General features: G+C 62.5%; 1 protein-coding gene across 6 annotated transcripts; it reads left to right on the top strand.

The window, feature by feature from the left end:
* Positions 1-10,900: 10,900 nt before the first annotated feature.
* Positions 10,901-16,423, top strand: TNFRSF14 (TNF receptor superfamily member 14). 6 transcript variants are annotated; one of them, XM_081796477.1, is made up of 8 exons: positions 10,904-11,044; positions 11,768-11,876; positions 12,245-12,370; positions 13,509-13,664; positions 13,814-13,904; positions 14,685-14,863; positions 15,522-15,550; positions 15,778-15,999. In XM_081796477.1, exons 1-8 carry the CDS (start codon positions 11,036-11,038, stop codon positions 15,871-15,873), a joined length of 795 nt encoding a protein of 264 aa, XP_081652603.1. In that variant the 5' UTR covers positions 10,904-11,035; the 3' UTR covers positions 15,874-15,999. The 6 variants fall into 6 exon arrangements, with proteins under 6 accessions (XP_081652604.1, XP_081652605.1, XP_081652602.1 ...); XM_081796478.1 differs by lacking the exons at positions 14,685-14,863; positions 15,522-15,550; positions 15,778-15,999 and adding exons at positions 14,008-14,129; positions 14,524-14,678 and having other exon boundaries at positions 10,901-11,044; XM_081796479.1 differs by lacking the exons at positions 15,522-15,550; positions 15,778-15,999 and adding an exon at positions 14,008-14,129 and having other exon boundaries at positions 10,902-11,044; positions 14,685-14,823.
* Positions 16,424-20,672: the final 4,249 nt, after the last annotated feature.

Raw genomic sequence — 20,672 nt, 5'->3', positions numbered from 1 at the left:
CGCTGCCGGGGTGTGGGGACGGATCTGGGGCCTCCCGGGACGGGGCCCTGTGTCAAGGGCATCCTGGGCTGGTGGCCTCTCCTCTGGAACCGTGGTTGAGGCCCGGCCTGCTCCCCTGGCTCCTAATGACAAGGTAGACCCTCGGGTCTGGACCGCGGGTGGCTCCTGGGGTTACCCCCCGTTTACCTTGGGGTCTGCCGTGGGACGGGCAGTGTGCCAGCCGCCCAAGTCACGGGTTCCCGGGTCACCTTCCCAGCGGCCTGGAGGCGGGAGCCTCACTGCCCCCCATTTCACACATGAGCACACTGACAGCCTGCAGAGTTGGGGCACACAGGACACACGGGGAGGCCGTGGCCGGCCCTGCCGTGGCCGCCCCGGCCCCACATGGACTCGGCAGAGCAGGGAGTGCGTCTCACGCAGCGATCTTCCGGCTGGTCCAAGTGTCGCCCCCCACTTATTCCCAGGATAAGCGCTGCCTTCTCCGTGGCGGCACCACGGCTGAGAAATTGCTTTGTCCTGGGCCCGACCCAGCGTCCTTCCCGGAACCCACGCTGGACGTCCTTGCCTGCGCCGTCTTAGGGGGTTGAGGCCAGAGAACCACACTCGGGGTCCCTGACCAGGTGGTGTGAGGGCGGCAGATGCCTCCTGCAGACGCCAGCACAGGGTCTGGGGTTTGCTGCCCCCTGGTGTCCTGTGACCTGACCGTGGGCGCGGCCTGGCTCCTTGGCCTCGAGGTGTCCCCCTAGCGGAGGAGAGCATCCCTGGGGATGCACGGCCGCCCCAAACCCAGCCCCAGTGACGGCGCGGGAATGCCCAGGTCTGGGCGGGTCTTCTGGTAGGTTCCAGGAAAGGGGGTGGGGAGACGCCGGCCCAGCCGGGAAGCTGTCTCCTGGGGAAGCACCGGCTCTGACCTAAGCTGACCTCGTACAGACAGGGACGTACAGAGAGACGACAGGTCACTGGGGGGACGGTGACCACGGGGGCCGCCAGCCCGCCTCGCCAATGCCGCCGCGGCTTCCACACCAGGTGCAGCTCCGGCTTGTGGGGCCCCAAGCTGCCCGCCCCCATTCGTGGTGACCCCTTGGTGCTCCCCAACCTCACACTCAGGGTTCGAGCTACCCCATCGGTGAGCAGATCTTTCCTGTGTGGGCGGGACAGCCTGGACGGCCGTCCCTGTGTCCCACTACCCAGCATGCAGCAGGCGCTTAATTACTGTGGGCTAAACAGACCGTGGCCTCCTGGAGGCAGGGGCAGCTCTGGAGTCAGGACAAGGCCCCAAGGGCTCCGGACCCTCCCAGCTTCCCTATCAGGGCTGGGCGGAGCCCCGCAGCCGTGGGCGACCGCCCCTCTTCACCGGGCCCAGCCCTGTCTCAGGGCCTAACCCAGGGCGGTCCTGGGCTGCAGGCTTGACTTCCTGCTTTCTGGATCGTGATTCCAGGGAGCCCGTCTGTCTTGTGCCACATATGGCAGCATTGGAATCCGGGTCTCCGGATTCCCTACCTTATCTGGGGGCCGATCGAGCCCACTTGTGTCCGAGGGTCTTCGGTCCCTCAGAAGGGGACACGGAGACACAGGCCTGGGGACGCTTACTGGGGGACGAGCAGTCTGTGCCCCAGCAGGTCCCGGTCTGGCTCCCCGCGGGTGGGTGGGTGTCAGAATGTCCAGGCGCAGGGGCGCGGGGGCCCCCCGGGCGGCTCGGTCGGCCGAACGTCCAACTCTCGGCCTCTGCTCAGCTCACGATCTCACGGTTTGCGTGATGGAGCCTCGCGGCGGGCTCTGCGCTGAGCCTGGCGTCTGCTGGGGATTCTGTCTTTCCCTCTCAGAATAAATAAATAAACTTAAAAGAAAATGACATCCAGTGACCTTGTTTAAACAAAAGAGAAAGGAAACTAGAGGCACACTGTTCGTCTCATGACGACAGCTCAGGGGAAAACAGGTTATGGAATGTCCTGAAAACAGAACCACTGCTCCCAAACGCAGGCGCGTCCTCTCCGCTGGCAAGGGGCGGGGGGAGGGGGGGTCGGTGCACCTGCTGCCTGCAGCGGGGGCTTCCCGTGTGCGGCTGGGGCCGGGCTCCGGACGGTGCAGGACTCCCGGAGGCCGTGGCCTTGGGGCTTCGCATGCTACCCCACGTGCAACACGTCAGCTCAGGGCGCATCTCTGTTTATTTTGATGTAATTCACAGGAACTGTAAGAAATCATACAGACTCCGTGCGCCCTTCGCCTGACGTCCCCCGTGGGTAACGTCTTACAAAACTACGTTCGGGGTTTACGGCCGACATGGTCACGATACAGCACGTTCAGTCAACACAAGGATCCCTCCGTCTTTCTTTTTACAATTTTCTTGATTTGCTTTTAAAAAATTGTGGCGAAATATACGTAAGATTTGCCGTCCTAACCATTGGTAAGTGCACAGCTCGGGGGGGTTAAGCACATCCACACTGAGGCCAGGCCCACCGTCCATCTCCAGAACTTTCCGTCTTCCCAAACTGAGGCTCCCCCCACCCCCAGACCCTGGGGCCCACTCTCTCCAGGCACTCGGTGACGCCAGGCCCCTCGTGCCAGTGGATTCAGGGGGACTCTGTCCTCGTGACCGGCTTAGTTCACCGAGCACGGGATCCTTTAGGTCAGCCGTGCTGCAGCGCACGTCCCAGCTCCAGTGACAGTCCCCTGATGGGTCCGTTCATGTGTGACAGACACCCGGGGCCGTGTGAATAATGCTGCTGTGAACACGGGCGTGCAGGCCCTGGAGGCGGCCCCTGCCGGCAGGACCTGCACCTGATTCGTCTCCGAACCCCTCGGTGCAGGGCTGAGGGCTGGACGGCAGGGAGTGCGGGGGCTGGAGAGGAGGTGGGGTGTGGAGTGTGCGGCAGACCGGAACCGTCCTGACTGTCCGGAAGACGTCTCTTCTGGGGAAAGCGTGGGCTCCCTTGAGGCTGGCCTGGTGGCCCGGCCTTCCCCCGCCATGAATGCCGCTACATCTCTCACTCAGCTTTTTTCTTGCAGAAGTGAAACCCACACGGTGCAGAAGAGAACAAAGCAGAAAGCGGAAGTTGGCCCTTCGGGGGAGCTGTCCCCACGCCCCCAGCGGAAAGATGCCTGACGTTTCTCGGGGCGCGGGAACGAGTTGTTTTCATGCACGCCCTAGGTGCTGGCGGCTGTCTGCGTGTGGCTGTCGGGACCGGCCTGCCGGAGTTCCCTCCAGGTGACCGGCGCTAGCCTGAGAAACCGCGCTTCTTGCCTCTTGTGGCCCCTCGACCAGAAGAACGAGAACACCGGTCGTCGTCCTGCAGCCGGACTGCCAGGCACATGCCCAAGCCGTGAGGTCGGGGGATTGCCTGTGACAGCCAGGGACCCTCCCGCGGGCGCTGGTCGGCGGCACCGGGTCTGGGCTGTGCTGCGCCTGAGTGCGGCCAGGAGCAGGGACCCCCGGGACCGGGGGTCTTAACGCCCCTCGCCGCCGTCAAGGCAGGGGCGGTGCGTGAGACCAGCCGCCAGGATTAGCCGGCCTTGTCGTGGCCTGACAGTGATTCTGTTTTGTCTGAGCGCACACCCGGTCCGTGTCCTTGTGGATGCCGACGCACCACGACGTCACGTGACGCAGCAGGAGAGCGCAAGCCCGGCTCCCGGTGCGGGCCAGCTCTCTTCGGGCGGCGGCTCTCCTCCACCTCACGTGTGCCCGGGGCATTTGTGCCAGGCGCTGGGGACACAGCTCCCTGTCCCCAGGAACTCAAATATGCTTGGAAACTGCCCTGAACTGTGTGCCCCCCAAGTTCTTGAGTTGAAGCCCTGACTCGAACTTGACCGCATTTGGACACAAGGCTTTCAGGGGGTCGTTAGGGTCATATGAGGTCATAAGGGCAGAGCCTGACGCCACAGGTCCGGTGTCCTTCGGAGGAGGAGACATCCGAGGTCTCTCTCGCCGCGTGTGCACAGAGGAGGGCGGTGTGGGGGCCCAGGGACACGGCAGTGTCCACCGTCCGGGGAGAGAGGCCTCAGAACCACCTCGCTGGCGACTTGATCTCAGGCTTCCCTCCGCCAGAACCGGGAGACATGGAAGTGTGTTGTTTGAGCCGCCCACCCGGGGCATGCGGTCTGGACAGCCCCAGTGACTGCCCGATGTGAGCCCACCCCTGGCCCGGGCCCCCCTGACCCACTTCCTCCAGGTTAGAGTCGCCTGTTCCAGAATGGCCATCCCACCGTGGCTCTGGCGGCACTGGCCTCTCCCTCAGCACGACCGTGAGCCTCAGGACGCTTCAGGTCCCCAAGATGTCAGGTGCAGCTGCCTGAAGCTCCCCCCCCCGCGCCCGAGTGCCAGTCGTGCTCCGCTCGGGGCCCGGATTGTCCGATTCTGAACGGAACAGAAACAGGGGAGCCCTCCGCCTTCCAGAACTCTCTCCCTGAGCCGAAGGCCGAGAGGCGGTGCCGAGTGGTGGCCAGGCTGGGAACGCTTCCTCTGCCCGCGCTCGCTGGCTCCTCCAGAGCTGTGGGGCCTCCTTGCCTGGCCTGCTGTCTGCCTCGGTTTCCTTGTCTGTAAAGCGATGGTCCCCAGGGTGCCGACACTGTCAGCACAGGGCTGTGGTGAGCATGAGGCCTGCACCAGGGACACGGTGCAGGTGAGCTGCTGTCCTTCCTGCGGGGCCCGGGAGGAGCCGTGGGGGGTGAGTGAGCATGAGGCTCCAGGACACCAGGACTTGGAATATGCAGGACCTGAGGGTCAGTGCGGCTGGAGGATGGGGAGGGGGCAGGGGGCGCGGGTGAGGAGCTGGAGAGGCAGCCAGGGCCTGACTGCGCAGGGCACTGAGGGGCTCTGGTCAGAGGCACCAGAGGGTGTGGGGAGGGGCAAACCCAGCCCGAGTCAGAGCCGGAAACGGTGCCCCAGCCTGGGCAGCAGAGACAGGGCTGTGGGTGGTGCTGTGTGCCTGGGGAGGGAGGGGTGAGGATGTTCCGAGCAGTGTCTCCAAGCCCAGAAGGGGCGGGGCGTAGGGTGTGGGGCTGTGAAGAGTGGAGCACAGCCACTCCCAGGGGTCTGGTTTTGGGGGGGAGGAGAAGGCCCTTCCCAGTGCCGGGGAGGAGTGGGGCGGGGGTGCTGGGCACACCAGGCTTGGGACGCAGGCAGATGGGGGTCAGCAGCTGGCTCTGGAGCCGGGGGGGGGGGGGGGACAGGCGCCTGGGCAAAGGACAGCCTCCCAGTTCTGCCCCTCGACCTCTGGGAAGTCCCAGGCCACCCGAGCACCCTCTGGCCCTCGGCTGAGCCCTCACCCCCTTGTCCTTCCCTCTGCCGCAGGCGTGAGGCCCCGCAGTGCGTTCCATTCACCCTCCTCCACACCATGACCGTGACCCCTGGAGGCTCCCTGCCTCTGGGCATCACCCATGTCCCTCTCGTGGCGCCCTCCAGCTCTGCAGCCTGCCCACCCCCCCACCCCCCCCCCCCCAGTTCCCACCTGGACAACCACTGGAGCCTCCTCGTCAAGCTCCTGTCCCCTCGGTCCATCCTGCGTACCAGCTGGAACACTGCACAGCTTTCACAGCACAGGACGTACCAGAATCTCCCGTCTCTGCGTAGGACCGGGACTCGGCCGGCACCCGTGGCCAGCCCCCCTGCCTCACCGACAGCGGACGCCAGGTGCTTCCCAGCTGCATGGCCCAACCTATCTTAGGTTCTTTCTCAGAGACGCGCTTCCCTACCTCGCCCCCCACCAGGGCTCGTATTCATCCTTCAGAGCCCCGCCTGGCCCCTGCCCAACCCCTGCCCAAGTGGGTGCTCACCACATGATTCTATTTCTGGCTTTTATTTTTATTTATTAAAATTTTTTTCAATGTTTATTTATTTTTGAGAGAGAGAGAGAGAGAGCAGGGGAGGGGCAGAGAGAGAGAGGGAGACACAGAATCCGAAGCAGCTCCAGGCTCTGAGCTGTCACCACAGAGCCCCACGCGGGGCTCGAACTCACAAACCGCGAGATCGTGACCTGAGCCGAAGTCGGCCGCTTCACCGACTGAGCCACCCAGGTGCCCCTCTTTTTCTGGCTTTTAGATGTGGCTCCCTCCTGAGACCCTGAGCCCCAGGAGGTCGAGGACCAGGCTGCTTTGCCTGTGAGCACATTGTCCAGCCTGGGGCTCGCACAGAGCAGGGGACGCTGAGGGTGGCCAGAATGCAGGGGAGAGGTGGGGGAGCTTCTGTAGTGGAGCGTCAGGATGCCCCCGCCCCCCCCTCTCTGGAGTCCGGCTCAAGCACGGTGGTTCACACCACCTCTCTCCTACCCTCCAGAGACCCTGGAGATCTCTGTCTCAAGAAGAAAGGGGAAATGTGATTGGGGGATTCCCAGAGTCCCTGTGCAGTGTCCTGACCGGGAGGTCACGGTGATGCAGAGGGAACAGGCAGCCTGGCCCGGGCAGGGCCCTCGGGGTAAGGCACCCGGCGTGAGCCCTGTGGGTCTCTGGGCACAGGCTCCGGCTGAGACGGGGGAGGGGCGGGGGTCCCAGGACCCCAGGTCTCAGGGGGTTATGGGAGGAGACGCCTGGGGGGTGGGCTCCACCTCATCTCCCAGGAAAGATGGGGTGTGGGAGCCACAGACATGCTGATTCCTGGGTGCCTAGCACTGAGGAAGGGGAGGGCCACACCCGGCAGGTGACAGCCTCCTCCTTCTGTCTCACCTCCTCAATGATGAATCAGGTGCCCCTGCCTGGTCCTTCCTGCTGCCCAGGATCTCCTCCCCAGGGTCCCTTAGAAATGGAATTAGGTAGTGACCATGAGGGCATTGGCGGCTGCCAGTGGGACCCTTAGCCACCCCTATCCTGAGGAGCATGGCAGGAGTTGGAAGGTCAGTGGGGGTGTGACAGGAGGCACAGTGGTTGCCAGCACCCCCAGACCCTACCTTGAGCGTGCTCTGAGGCCCCTGTGTGCTGCTGGGGTTCCTAGAACATTCTAGAACATTCCCGATGCAAATGAGGGCTGAGTGGAGGGTGCCCCTTCCCCTTCGTTGGAAACCCCCAGATGGCCTACAGGCAGGAGGGTGTACACGCCCACATGAATAGCAGCATGGAGGTACCCTCTAGCAGGCTTCCGGTGTGGGGACATGGCCTGTACTGGTGGCTGTCTCCCGGGGCCTCCCAAGCCCCCACCTGGCCTCAGGGGCAGGGCCGGTTGTCCTGGGGGACCGTGATCACCACTGCAGAAAGAGAGCATTCATCTGGGGGCGCTGCAGGCAGGGAGAGCAGAAAGGGGACAGGGGAGACCTGCAGCCCCAGACGCCAGGGCTGGTTCTGCGAGGACGGGGTCCCGTGAGGGAGGCAGACATTCCAGAGGCACCCTCACAAGAAGGAACGTGAGGTCAGGGGCTCCTCTCCTGTGTCCTCTGCATCGCCCCCCAGGGCTCCTGGTGCTGCGGCCACAGAGCAGGGGGGCGGCTGGCCAGCTGAGGGAGAAGGAGAAAACAGCGGGCCGCCTGGCGCCCGGGCTTAATTGACAACGGTGACTGAGGCCTGGGGCTTTTCCCGAGCGATGAGCAGGAGAGCGGCCCCCACCGCCACCCCTGGAGTCCCAGCCTCTCCACATGCTTGGGCGTCAGCGTGCCCCCTGCAGAGTCCGGCCATCACGCACAGGCGGGGTCCAAGGTCGGAGGCACACAGGACCACGTCCTCCTGCCTTGCTCCGGGACTCTGCCCACATGGGCTCTTCCCTCCCACGGGCGTCGGGTCGGCCTGGGCACGCTGGGGGAGAGCCAGCAAGCCCCGCGAGCATCAGCCACGTCCCCTAGCCTCTGAACAAGGACGGGCAGGTCCAGACTGTCTCTGGGGCCGTCCTTGCCCAGGTAGTTCAGCCCGGTGCACGCAGGACGGACGTCTTGAGTTCCCTGCCGACCCACTGCCCGGCTCTGCGGTGGCCGCGGCGGCCGGGAGACCCCGGAGGCCCAACGTGGAGTCAGGCTGGGGGTTCGAGCACAGCACTGCCGCGGACGCACTGTGTCCCAGTGGCCCTGGACAGGCCGCCTAACCTCTCCGCTTCCACACCTTTGGAACCACGAGCCTCGGCTGGCATGTGGCACCCAGTTAACCCTGTTGCGACCGGCTCCCGTGAGGACACGGTGCTCAGCCCTCCCCTCCCTGCCCGGCCCGGGTCCCAGAGGCTGGGGAGTGTCCGTTAAAACGTCACACGCCAACGTGTGACCCGACCTGTTCGGTGATTTCTTTGTAAGATGATTTCCAGTTGAAATCATCATGGAGTTGAAACCAAGAAGAAATATAGCAGTCCTGGTGCACTCCCGGTGACAGTTAGGGGACCTGTGGTGACTGTCCGGGTGGGGGCTCCCTCCAACAGCCCCTCAGGGCTGCGAGCCGAGCCTGTGCTCATGGGGGGCCTCGCGGGGGCTCCCCAGCCCCTGGGTCCCACCTGACACCCCCCGGCCCCGGCCTTGGAGGACGCCGTCCTGGGGGATGGTGATCGGAGGTGGACCCCGCTTCTGAGCGCTGGGAGGCTTTTGACAACAGGACAGCAGCAGCCCCCACCCCATCCCTGTGACTTCACCCCTGCCCGCTTCCTTTCCCGGCACCCAGGCTGTCCTCCTCAGTGTCCCCTGAGAAATGGAAGAGATAGTGACCCCAGGGACATTGGTGCCAAGGTCAGTCTGGGCTGGAAGACCAGCGATCAGCTCAGTGGAGGGCGTGGTTCCTGGGTCTGGCGATGGGGACCTACCCGGGGCCTGTGGAGCTGGACATCGGGGCCGGGATGGGTCTCATTGATTTGCAGCCTCAGAGACAAGGGAAGTCAGTTGTCATGCCTGTCACATGACCACGGGCTGAAGCAATGTGAGAGCCATGGGGCTCCGGGGGAGACTCCCCAAGATACTTCCCATTCGAGGTGCCAGCGGGGGTGGGGTGGGGGCTAACCACCGGGTGCCTCGCACCAGCCCCCCGCCGGCCTCTTAGGGCACCGGGCGGTGGTCCCCCACCCCTAAGCTGTCCACACGTCCACCGGCTTCAGGGGCAGCCATGATGCTGGGAAGCCAGGGTGGGGGGGGGCCCTTCTGGACGGGAAGTTGGGGTTTGGGTCCCAGCACGGTGTGCACCCAAGAGACCCTGGGCCCGGGGCGCCTGGGTGGCTCTGTTGGTTGAGCGCCCGACTTGGGCTTAGGTCATGATCTCACAGTTCATGGGTTCGAGCCCCGCATGGGCTCGCTGCTGTAAGCACAGAGCCCGCTTTCGATCCTCTGTCTCCCCTCTCTCTGCCCCTCCTCTGCTCGCGCTGTCTCCCTCAAAAATAAATTAAAAAAGAAAAGAAAGAGGGGCACCTGGGTGACTGAGGTGGTTGAGCGTCCGACTTCAGCTCAGGTCACGATCTCGCGGTCTGTGAGTTCGAGCCCCGTGTCGGGCTCTGTGCTGACGGCTCGGAGCCTGGAGCCTGCTTCGGATTCTGTGTCTCCCTCTCTCCCTGCCCCTCCTCTGCTCACACTGTCTCTCTCTCTCTCAATAATAAATAAACATTAAAACAATTTTTTTTAATATTAAAAAAAAAGAAAGAAAACCAAGAGACCCTGGGCCAGACCTGTTGCTTTCCGAGCCCATCTATCTATCTGTGAAATGGGAACAAGAATGAATCAGCCCAGCCCCTTCCCAGGGACAGGTGAGGTGTGGACACAGTGGGTGGGCTCAGGGAAAGCAAAGCGTGGCCTCCCTCTCTCATCCCCACGGGAGACTCAGGGGGCTCCCCCCTACACCCAGGCTCCAGCGGTCTGGGGAGACACCCTTCTGCAGAGCTGTGCTCAGAAATACGCACATGGAAAGCAGGAACCCCAGTCCCCGGTGGAGGAGGGGATGTGCCCTGCAGGGCCCTGTGTGGGAGACGGGTTCCTTCGGAGGGGACGGAGGGGACCGAGTGGACGGTCACTCTGCTTCAGCAGAAGCTGAGACAGGGGACAGGAAACCAGGAAGACTCCTTTTGTGGCCTCGGTGCTGGTGTTGCAGGGAAGGGGCGAGCTGGCTCCCTGGGTGGCAGAGCAGTGAGGAGGAAGGGCAGGTAGACGCTGGGGGGAGGACACCCACCTTTGTAGGAAACTCAAGGGGGGCTGCTAACGGACCGGGGAGGGGCAGGGGGAACTTGCCCACCCGGAACTTAGGGCGCGCTCAGCGCGCAGGCAGGAGGAAGGCACCCAGGCTCTGCCCCTGTGGCCCTGCCTCTGGCCTTTGCACACCCCTCCCCCCCTCCCCTCTACTTCTGCTCTTGATGAGGGGGCTGACAGGCCGCACCCCCTGCCCCCAGGTGGCATGTGTGTGATACTCCTTTACACTCCCGGCTGCCCAATGCCACAGGAAAGGGTTAGCCGACAGAGGTCACAGTCCTGCAGGACCTGAGTCTCCGTCGCCCTCCATGGTGATGTGGGGACAACGGCAGATAGAACTAAATTTCCTTCTAACCTGCAGCCCATGGAGAGATACTTAGGCCGGCGGAACAAAATCCCCACTGGGAAAACAACCTTAGCCTGACAGCAGCCAGGCCTCCAGGACCCGGGGAGTCTTTAGCATGTGAAAGTCTCACTGGAAACTTCCCCTGGACTTTACCTCCCCTGACTCCAGACTCCGGGCTGGCTGTGAGCCCAGTGTCTCCTCCTGGATCCGGGGCAGCTCTTCCTGCCCAGGGGTCAGGTCCCCGTCTTTACTAAAATCACCTTTTATGCACCAAAGACGGCTTCAAGAATTCTTTCTTGGCCGCGAACCCCACTGTCACCCCAAAAACCTCATCACTCGAGCCTGGTCACCTCCCGTCTCCTGCACCCCACTCCAGCCTCCACTGTGGGCTCCAGTCCCTGCTCCCCGGGGCAGTTAGGAAAGTTCTAAGAAACGACACGCCTCCTCATTGGCCCACAACAGCTTTTCTTTTACTTTCGAAAGGGCTGGTTCCGGGCTGGGCTGAGCGCAAGTCGAATCTGCTGACAGGGGTCCTGGGGCCGCGGCTGGGGAATGAAGGGTCCTGAGGGGGAGCACAGAGCCTCTCTGAGGCTGGGGGCCGCCCCCCTGGAGCCGGGCACCCGAGGCTGATGACATGAGCCTGGTGAGTCCTCTGAGCCCGTGCGTGTGTGTGCGTGTGTGTGTGTGTGTGTGTGTGTGTCCCAGCCCTCTCCGGGGACCTGCCCTGGGCCACAGCCACTTCCTGTCTCCTGTAGGCTTTTGTTCCCCAGCTGCCCTAGCTCTTGGGCTGACTCAGGCCCCGGCACTCGGCCCCTGCTACCAGCGGTTGGTGAAGAGACTGGCAGGAAGCCATCCCCCCGAGCAGCAGTGTTCCCTCTGACCAGTGTTCCCCTCTGACCACCTTCCCCCGCCACCCTTTCCTGGGCCTCAGGGCCAGCACCCCCCGCCCCCACTAGAGGGCGCTGCTCCTGGAAAGCAGGATTCCAGCAACGGACTCCTCCCACCCACCGGCCACAGCCCGGTGCCGGTGATAAAGTCCTTGTTTGTGCAGAGAGGGCGGGATCCGGGACTTGGCCCGGCTGGCGGCTAGCCCCCCGGGGAGTTACTCCTCAGGAGGGCCCCCCGTGGCTGTGGGCTGAGTCAGCCCGGGAACCGGAGCCCCCCAGATAGCCCTCCTCCCCACCCCTTGCCCAGAGCCGCCTGCCCCCCCCCCGCGCGGCCTGTGACTCCTCAGGGAGTCCCTGGTCTGTCTGTGCGGTTCCCCAAGGGCTGCTGCCCCCACATTTCACAGGGGGTGAGCCCGGGGCCCCGGGGACAGCCCTGGCAGCTCCCCCCTTGCCTCCCCAGCTGTGCCCTGTCTCCACAGACTCTGTACCTGCTCCTCCTGGGGCCCCTGCGCTGCTCCTTGGCCGCGGCCCCCTGCAAAGAGGAGGAGTATCCGGTAGGGGCCGAGTGCTGCCCGAAGTGCGGCCCAGGTACGTGCAGGCCTGGGGGCAGGGAGACAGGCAGGGGCGGGTGAAGCCCCCTCAGCCCCTCTTCCACTCTTCTTCCCGAGACCCTGGGGTCCCTTCCTGCACAGGGATGGGGCCCGGGGGCCCCAGCCAGCCCATTCATGGCCAGGAGCTGGGCCATGCCCACACCTCCTTCCAGAGCATTCCTCCCCGCCCCCGAGCAGGCTCGCTGGTGAGAGGCAGCAGGACACCGTGTGGCGTGGGGAGCAGCTCGGGTGCCCTTCGGTCCTGGGGGTGTGGTCACACCTGCTGGGGGCCTCCGGGTGGCAGGACGTGTGAGCCCCCGCAGGGCCCTCCCCAGGCCCCAGTGACACGGAGCCTCTGGGGTGCAGGTTACCGGGTGCAGGAGGCCTGCGGGGAGCTGACCGGCACGCTGTGTGTCCCCTGCGACCCAGGGACCTACACGGCCCACCTCAATGGCCTGAGCGAGTGTCTTCAGTGCCGTGTGTGTGACCCAGGTAAGAACACTGGCCCCAACCGCTACCCGCCTCTGTCCCGTCCCATATCCCTCTGTGGGGGGCGTGCCCACGTCACCGGACCAGGTGCTGGGCCAGGCCGGTCTGCCTCCGGGGCAGAGGTCTGCAGGCACATCCTTCAGGGAGCCTTGGGCCTCTGTCCACCCCTGTCTCTCCCCGGAGTGGGGTCAGTGCCTTTGTAACCCCATTAGCCAGGCCCTCCAGAGCTCAGGGACCGCGTCGGTCACATGGACACCTGAGCCTGAGGCCAGCCCTGATGGAGCCCCAGGGTCCCGTACTGCTTGCCCCGCGCACGGGTCCTGAGGGTCTGGACCTCGCCCACCCGCAGCCCCCCAAGCCTCCACACCACGCCGCGGCGGGCCCTACTCGCGGCTCAGCGCTCTGACCCTCACCTTCTTCCTGCCAGGTGGTCTGGGGTGGAGGGACCCCAGGAGGAAAGACAGGGGCACAGGTGGAGGCTGGAACGCATTTGGGTCCAGCCAGGTGGGGTCAGGGGCTGGGAGCCTCGGGCTCACCCACAGATCCTGCGATGCCGCTGAACAAAACACCTGTCTTATGGGGCTGAGGTTGGGGTGCAGAGGCACAGAGGCTGCCCCTCAGCAGGGGTGCAGGGGTGAGCCCAGGCCCAGCGCTATCCCCGCCCCCCTCCCCCCACTGCCAGCTGGGGGAGGGGGCTCTCACTGGTCTGTCGCTGCCATCTGACTAGCCTGATAGACTGCCTGAGGGGCGGGGTCTTCAGGTGTGGGTGTTGCGGGCCGGGTCCTGCTTCCTGGGACTGCCCCGGGGCCGGGGCCGGGGCCGGTGGCTGACTGTGGTTCCTACTTCCTGTGTGCGCCTGCTGCCGCCAATCTCCGTTTCCCCACCAGGCCGGCTCCCCGGCAGGTGCTGGGTTCGGGCTGAGCGGGGAGTGCGCCTGGCGCGACCTCTGGCGGGAGCGGAGCTGGCCCCAGACACACGCACCAGGCTGCGCCGCTGGGCTGGGGGCCTGTCGCCAACCTGTCCCCAGGCGGGAGCCCTCAGGCCCGCGGTGCTGTCCGGGCCTCTGCTTGGCCTCCTCCTGGGACGGGGCGCTCAGCACTGCCCGCGGCAGCTGCTCTTAGCTCCTTCTCTTGGGTCCCAGCCATGGGCCTGGTGACCAGGCGACAGTGCTCCAGAACAGAGAACACCGTGTGCGTCTGTGACCAGGGCCACTTCTGCGTTAGTGAGTCGGGGGACGACTGTGCCGAGTGCCGTCCCCACACCGCCTGCAGACCTGGCCAGAGGGTACAGCAGAGAGGTGAGCGGCAGACTGCGGGCGGCCGGCCTCCTGGTCCCCAGCACCCTCTAAGAGGTGGACCCCAGACCCAAGCCCAGGGTGGGGGGAGCCCAGCTGCCCCGCTGGCCTGATCCCCTGCATCCTCTCTGCCTGGCCCTGCCATTTCTCAGGCACCGAGTGGCAGGACAGGGTGTGTGAGGACTGCCCTCCAGAGACCTTCTCGCCCAGTGGGACCCTGGAGGAGTGCCAGCCCTGGACCAGGTAGATGATCCCGGGGTGGTCTCAGCCCGGCGTCCCTGGGAGGGGCTCCTCCAGCTCCCCTGGCAGATGAGGCCCCACCCTGCTGTTCCCTATCGTGCGCCAGCCTCCGGGAGAGCCCCTGCCTGGACTCTAGGGCTCACACACCCCATCACATTAGCCGAGAACTGAAAGTCAGTAGATGCGAGCTTCCTGGAGGCCAAGGACGGACCTTCTTCCCTGGGGCAGGTCTGGAGGGATGCTGCCGCCAGACTCCCAGTCCCCTGTGGTTCTGGAGAGTCCCCAGATATCAGGGCCATGGGGCTCCCAGCGAATCTGGAGTCAGGGAGGTTCTCAAAGTGAGGGCTCCATTCTTCCTGCGACCATCCCCGGAGCCCGGAGCTAACCTGGGCCCTCACAGTGTCCCTGGGTGGAGGGGGGCGGGGGGCCTGGGGTGACCAGATGTGGCTGCTGGCGGGCGACATCCTGCCTCCCTCGGGTCTGTCCGTCTGTCTGCCATGCCGGCTCTAAGGGTCGTGCCCCCCTGACCAGGGCTCTCTCTGCCCTGTCTCCTCCAACCCCGTGCCTCTCTGTCTTGCTGCCTCTCCCCGGCCCTCTCCCCCGACCCGTTTTCCCGTAGCAGCTAGGCCTGGAAAGGCAGAGGGACCCAAGTTCACACCCAGAGCCGCCGAGCGCCTTGCCACGGGGCGGTTGCCTCCACCTCGCGGAGCCTGGCGGCGCCTCGGGGACACCCCCCACCCCCAGGTCGAGTGAGCATCAGGCCCCCACACTGCTGTCTCCTAGGTGCAACGGCCCTTTTCAGAGCCTTTTAAATGCTGGGACCAGCAGCTCCGATGTCAAGTGCTCCTCCTGGAGCCTTTCTCTTTTTGTGGGCTTGACCTTTTCCGTACTTCTGCTTGGTGGCATAATACCCATAGTCGTCTGGCTACTGAGGAAAAGGATGAAAACCAGACGGTCACCTGGTAAGCAAGGGGGTGTGGTCCCATCAGGGCTCAGGGCCCCAGCAGGTGCGTTGGGGGGAGGTCAGCAGGAGCCACGGGCAGGGCTGGGTCCCCCCGAGAGGCCTCACATCGTTCGCACACTCGCTCGGTCCCTGCCCGCGTATCTGCCCTGCTGTATCTGGGCCGGGCCCCGGCCCCGCAGACCCGGCTCTGGCCTCCAGCAGGGAGCGGGCGCTCGGCAAGGAGTCCAAGCGGGGAAGGTCAGCCACCTTCTCAGGCTACTGTCAGCTAGTCCGTGCTGGGCCCTCACCCCAGGGTCCCCAGGCCGCAGGCAGGCCTCGGGGTCCCGGGCTCTGAGCGGGCCGCCCAGTGGCCGGTGTTCTTTCTCACCCGACTCGGGGGCGCCTGTTCCCCGGGGGACCCTCCCCTGTGAAGTGTCCACTCCCTTTCCCTGGGGCGCGTTAGGGACAGGGTGTGGCAGCTGGAGGCTCAGGCAGGAAGCGCCCCCACGTTGTCACGGGTCCTGGGTTCCCTGGCGGACAAGTCCGCACGGGTCCGGCCTGTCTCCCGGAGGGTACTTCTCTCAGGGCAGGCCACACAGAGAGAAGTCAGGAGCTTGGGTCCCCCCAACCCCCAATGCTGAGTGGACTCTATGTGACACAGGGTCTCTGTTTTGCAGGGGGACCCGCCAAGGGGAGACTCTTACAGGTATTATGGACCATTCCCCGGCCCCCACCCACTGGAGGTGATGCCGTCGGGGTGGGTGGGGCTCCCGGTTCTCTGAGGGGCCTGGGTCCTTCGGGCCAAGCCACCTCCTCGCCTTAGAAAGCCAGGAAGACCCCGAACACAAGGCCCACGGGCGGGGCCCAGTACAGGCGGGTCTTCGTGTGGAAATTCCCCATCGCGACACAGAAGGGTGTGCCGTGTCCACCCAGGTCCCGCAGGCCCCGCCGGACGTCACCACAGTGGCTTTGGAGGAGACGGCATCCGTGTTTCCCGGGAGGGACCAGCCCACCGATCGACGGCTCTAGGAGGCGGACGTCTGAGACATCTCGGGCTGTGCCCGCTCGAAGCCCGCTCGAAGTCTGCCCCGAGGGCAGACTGTGGGCCCTCAGACTCGACGCAGCAGAGGGATACCGGCCGCCGCTCAGGGGGCTCGGGGACCTCACACGCCTCCCATCAACTTCGCGGGGGCCCGCCTCCCTGCCACCTCTGTGCTGTCCACGTGTAAACCCAGCCCTGTGAGGACACCGCCACTCTCGGCTCCAAGCCCCGCTCACTCCCAGCCCCTCTGGGCCTCGGCTAGCTCGTCTGCAGGATGGGCCTGCCCGCACCTACCTCACAGCTGCGGCGACACTGGAGGGACCACGAATGCAGCACGACACGTGACTGTCACGTTTGCAAGTGATTTCTAAATTGGAGGTGTTTGTTTAACAAATACAAAATTGCTTTTTAATTTCTCGTTAAAAAGTATATTTTGGAAGGATGCTTTGAGAGTATGTAAACCTCCTGTTTCTCCCAAAACTTTCATCCACTGATGATTTAAAAGATTTTTTTTATTAAAAATTTTTTTAACGGTTATTTATTTTTGAGAGAGAGAGAGAGTCAGCGAGTGTGGGGGAGGGACATAGAGAGAGGGAGAGAGAGAATCCCAAGAAGGCTCTGAGCTGTCAGCACAGAGCCCGACGTGGGGCTCGAACCCACGAACCGCGAGATCGCGACCTGGGCCGAAGTCAGACGCTTATCCGACTGAGCTCCCCAGCGCCCTGACGATTTTTGCCTGAAAAGTGATTGGGAGGGTTTCCAGTCGGGGATGTGACTCCCCCTCGTGCACTAGTGAGTTAGCGTCCGTGGACGAAGCGCTTCCCCTGCGGGCCCTACGGTGGCCCATGCTTCCTACTTCGACAGCGGATTCTGATACATGACTGTCATTATTTTGAGGCACATGTTGTCCCAGATTTGTCTTACAAGACGCTGTTTGACTCGTTTCTGATGCACAGCCCCTGCTCTGTCTCCCGAGAATCCAAGGAGCTCAGCAACCCACACACCGGCTTCCAGAGCATTCTCCATCAAAACCACCAGGCTGCTCCTAGAACGGCTGGCCCAAGCCAGGGCCTCGGGAGTGACAGGCTCACCGTGAAACCTCCCTTCATACAACGTTCGATGCGGCCACTCAGTGTGCATCAGCCCAAAGCGCCCCCAGAAGGTCCCCCTGGGGGTTACGTCCGAGTCCTCTCAGGTCACTTTCCTGCCTGCCCGCGGCCACCGGGGCCACCAGGCCACAGGGCCTCATCCCAGCACCTAAACGGCACCAGATGGGGCAGTAAGGATCAGCAGAAGCCCCTAGTGCCTCTGGACCAGCACCCCAGGCCCGGGGTGCCCTCGGGCTCACCTGTGCAGGCTGACGGCCAAGCTCACCAAGGAGACTATAAATCCCACCCAGAGCGTTAGCGAGGCGCTAGCTCTCCAGTGAGACGTTTGCACATCACGGGTGTGTCAGAACCTTCGAAAGCACCACAGAATTCAAGAGGTAACATCTCCCAGAACACATGGTTACAGACAGCACGTGCAATGGACCGGCTCCGACCCCTCACTGGGCCATTTTAGCCTTTTTTCTTGTCTTTTGGGATGTTTTTTGCCCTGATTCTATTTTCTATTAGGCACCTTTTTTTTTTTTTTTTTTTTTTATGTTTATTTATTTCTGAGACAGAGACAGAGCATGAGTCGGGGAGGGGCAGAGAGAGAGGGAGACACAGAATCCGAAGCAGGCTCCAGGCTCTGAGCTGTCAGCACAGAGCCCAACTTAAGGCTCGAACTCACAAACCGTGAGATCATGACCTGAGCTGAAGTCGGTCGCTCAACTGACTGAACCACCCAGGCCCCCCCCCCCCCTGTTTTTTTTAGAAACACTGCCATGGAGAAGATGCCCATAGGATCCCAGAGACCAACCCAGAGCCTCAGACAGGAGCTCAGAAATACAGGAGGATACAGGCATTCACGGGCTCTTTAACTGATGTGTTTATTTTGTGCTGAGAGCAGCACCCCCCTTTGCCAGTCTGGGGGTTGAACGAGTTAGAGGTTTCCAGAGGGAAGCCATGGGACAGGTTAGGACAGGCTGGTCCCTGCTCAGAGGGACTCAACACACAGCATCACCAGGTCCTGGCTGCCGGGCCCACCTCCCAGCCCTCGCAAGGCCCCCCACCCCCGTCCCTCCCTTCTCCTGCAGCACACGGCCCTGAGCCCTCAGTGGCTGCCCACCGAAGGCCTGAGCCTGCTCCCCCTCTGCAAACCCCACCCCCGTGACCACTTCACCCCTGCGTCTGTCTCTGCCTCCACCTCTATCCCCTCGGCTCCTGCCTCCGCCCAGTGTCTCGAGGGAGCGGAGCAGGGCCACTCAGGCCAGCAACCCTGCGTCCATCGGGAGGAGCTGTTTTCTGCTACCAGCTCCCTTCCCTCTGGCCAGCAGGAGGCTGGGGCCTTGCTGGCCTGGTGGGTCCTTTCTCTGCAGGTGAACTGGGGGTGGGGGGTGGGGACAGGCAGGCATCTCCTTGAAGGAGCCCTGATGTTGGAGCTGCACCTCAACCTTGGGGAACCAGGGTCCATGCCCCCCTGCTCTCTCAGTCCCTGGCGGGGTCCCGAGCCCTTCCCTTCCCCTGACGGCTCTCTTCCATGGACCTCAGGGCCCCTAGGTCAGCAGCCTCCCCTACGGCTCACCCCACCCTTGGCTCACTTCCTGGGTAGCTCTTCACCGGCCCCATGCTTCCCTCCAGGGCACAAGGAGCCCCATGTGGGCTGGTTTCCAGTGCTGGGGGTGGGGGAGGGACACTGAACCCCATGTCCTCGGTCAGTGTGCTCTCATCAGGCAGCTCTGGGTTCTGAGGGCAGGGGTCCTGGTGCCCAGGGGAGGGGGCTTCTTGCCGAACCCGGCACTGTGACCCATGGGGCTCCCCCTGCCCAGGGGCCAGGAGGCAGGAGAGCAGTCCGGGTCTCGGTGGGCGTCCCGGACCCTGATCAGGAGGTCTTACCGGGCACGCAGGCAGTCTTCACGCATCTTTCAGAACTCCAGGTCCAGGTGTGGCGGACAGTGGACAAGTGCCCTGGTGGTCACATCCTAGAACTCTCCTTGACCCGGGCAGCACCCCGCAGGAGAAGGCCGGCCTTGCAGGAGGATGCTACTATTCACTGCCTCAGTGGGAGGAAGGAAAGCTTCCTACTAGCCAACAACAGTCCAGCCGATGAGAGACTGTCACAGCTCAGCCAGTGAGAAACAGTCACAGCCCAGCCAATGAGAAACAGTCATAGGCTAGCAGCCCAGCCAATGAGAAACAGTCACAAGCTAACCAATGAGAGCCTCTCACAGCTCAGCCAATGAGAGACTGTCACAGGCCAGCCAATGAGAAGCCACTACACTTCAAGCTCTGTCTTATTCCAGTGAAGTTAACAGCCTATCCCAGCTCCCTCTGTGCTCTACGAAGGAACCTCCTCCGGGCTTTCCTCTGCGTTGTTGTCTGCAATTGCATCCTGGATTGCAATTCTCTGCTATTCCCAAATAAAACCATTTTTTTTGCTGGTAAAGTAACTGGCAGTGTAATTGTTTAAGGCTAACAAAGGATCTAATCAACAAGGGTCCGATGCAAACCTGTAAAACAGAATTGAAACTCGAATAATGAAAAACAATTATGTTTTAAATGAATAAGACAACTACCAAGAAAAACTAACCCTATGCTGATGAGGGAAACAAAGGCAAGAGAAATGTGGCCTAAATTAAAATCTCCTTACAGCTTGCTGCCCACTGACAGACACCTGAAACATGCCAAAGGTGACCTTCCTCGAGGAATTCACGGCTGCATTGGTGCCTTAATGTTTATGTCTTATTACAGGCTAAAAGTAACCTTATCTTAACAGCAGCTAGCCCCTCAAGGTCCTGAAAGCCTTGCTTCCAAATTCCTTAGAGACTGCACTATCCATAACCCTCAGTAATTAAAAAGTATGTAGTCATTCACTCCTTCTTATTGGGACACTTTCGTGTCAATTGCTCAGGCTGCAATCCTCTAGCCAATGGCTGCTCTACAGGGAGGAGGAAGCTGGAAGTTAGTCCCCTGGCCGGAATGGTAATAAGACCCAGAAACTCGAAGCCCTCTCTTTATTACTATTTTTTATTTTTATTTTTAATGTTTATCCTGTGAGAGAGAAAGAGAAAGAGAGCAAGAGAGAGACAGGAGGGGTAGAGAGGGAGAGAGAAATCGGGGTTCAAACTCACAAACTGTGAGATCATGACCTTGGCCAAAACCAAGGGTCAGATGCTTAACCAACTGACCCACCCAGGTGCCCCTCTTTATTCCTATTCTTAGATACAGTTGTCTTTTGCGAGTTAGGACAGCCACCTAAGCCCCCGGGATGGCTGCTGATCTTAAAGACTCTCACGTGAAGTTTCCTCCTCATTGGTCTAACGTGATCCCCTCCACATCCCTGGTCTGGCCGCTTCTGGCTGCAAGACTCAGGCTCAGGGTGGGCCGAAACTAGCACTCGATTGAATCAAAGCCCCACTGGGGATGGCTTCCTAGAGAAGTTAGCTGTAAAAGTCTACATATGCTGGAATGTTGCTAACACTGTGATGGATTTCTCTCTTTACTACTTTTTCATCAGTGTCCCCTACTCACTACTGAAATTACAGAATTGGACAATTTCCCCTGATAAAGCTCTTCTGGTGTCTGCCATGGGTGGAAAATGGCACGGCCTTCATGGCAAGGCGCAGCTCAGTGCTCTGGTCCATGTGCAGACACCCATTTTGCAGTCTAGAATGCGTCGGGGAAAGGGGGGCCTTTTCAGC

The sequence above is a fragment of the Panthera onca genome, chromosome C1 (assembly GCF_046562875.1).
Source record: "Panthera onca isolate mPanOnc1 chromosome C1, mPanOnc1 haplotype 2, whole genome shotgun sequence".
NCBI lineage: Eukaryota > Metazoa > Chordata > Mammalia > Carnivora > Felidae > Panthera > Panthera onca.
Note: the sequence above shows the minus strand (reverse complement) of the source record. Positions and strands in the feature narration are given on the sequence as shown.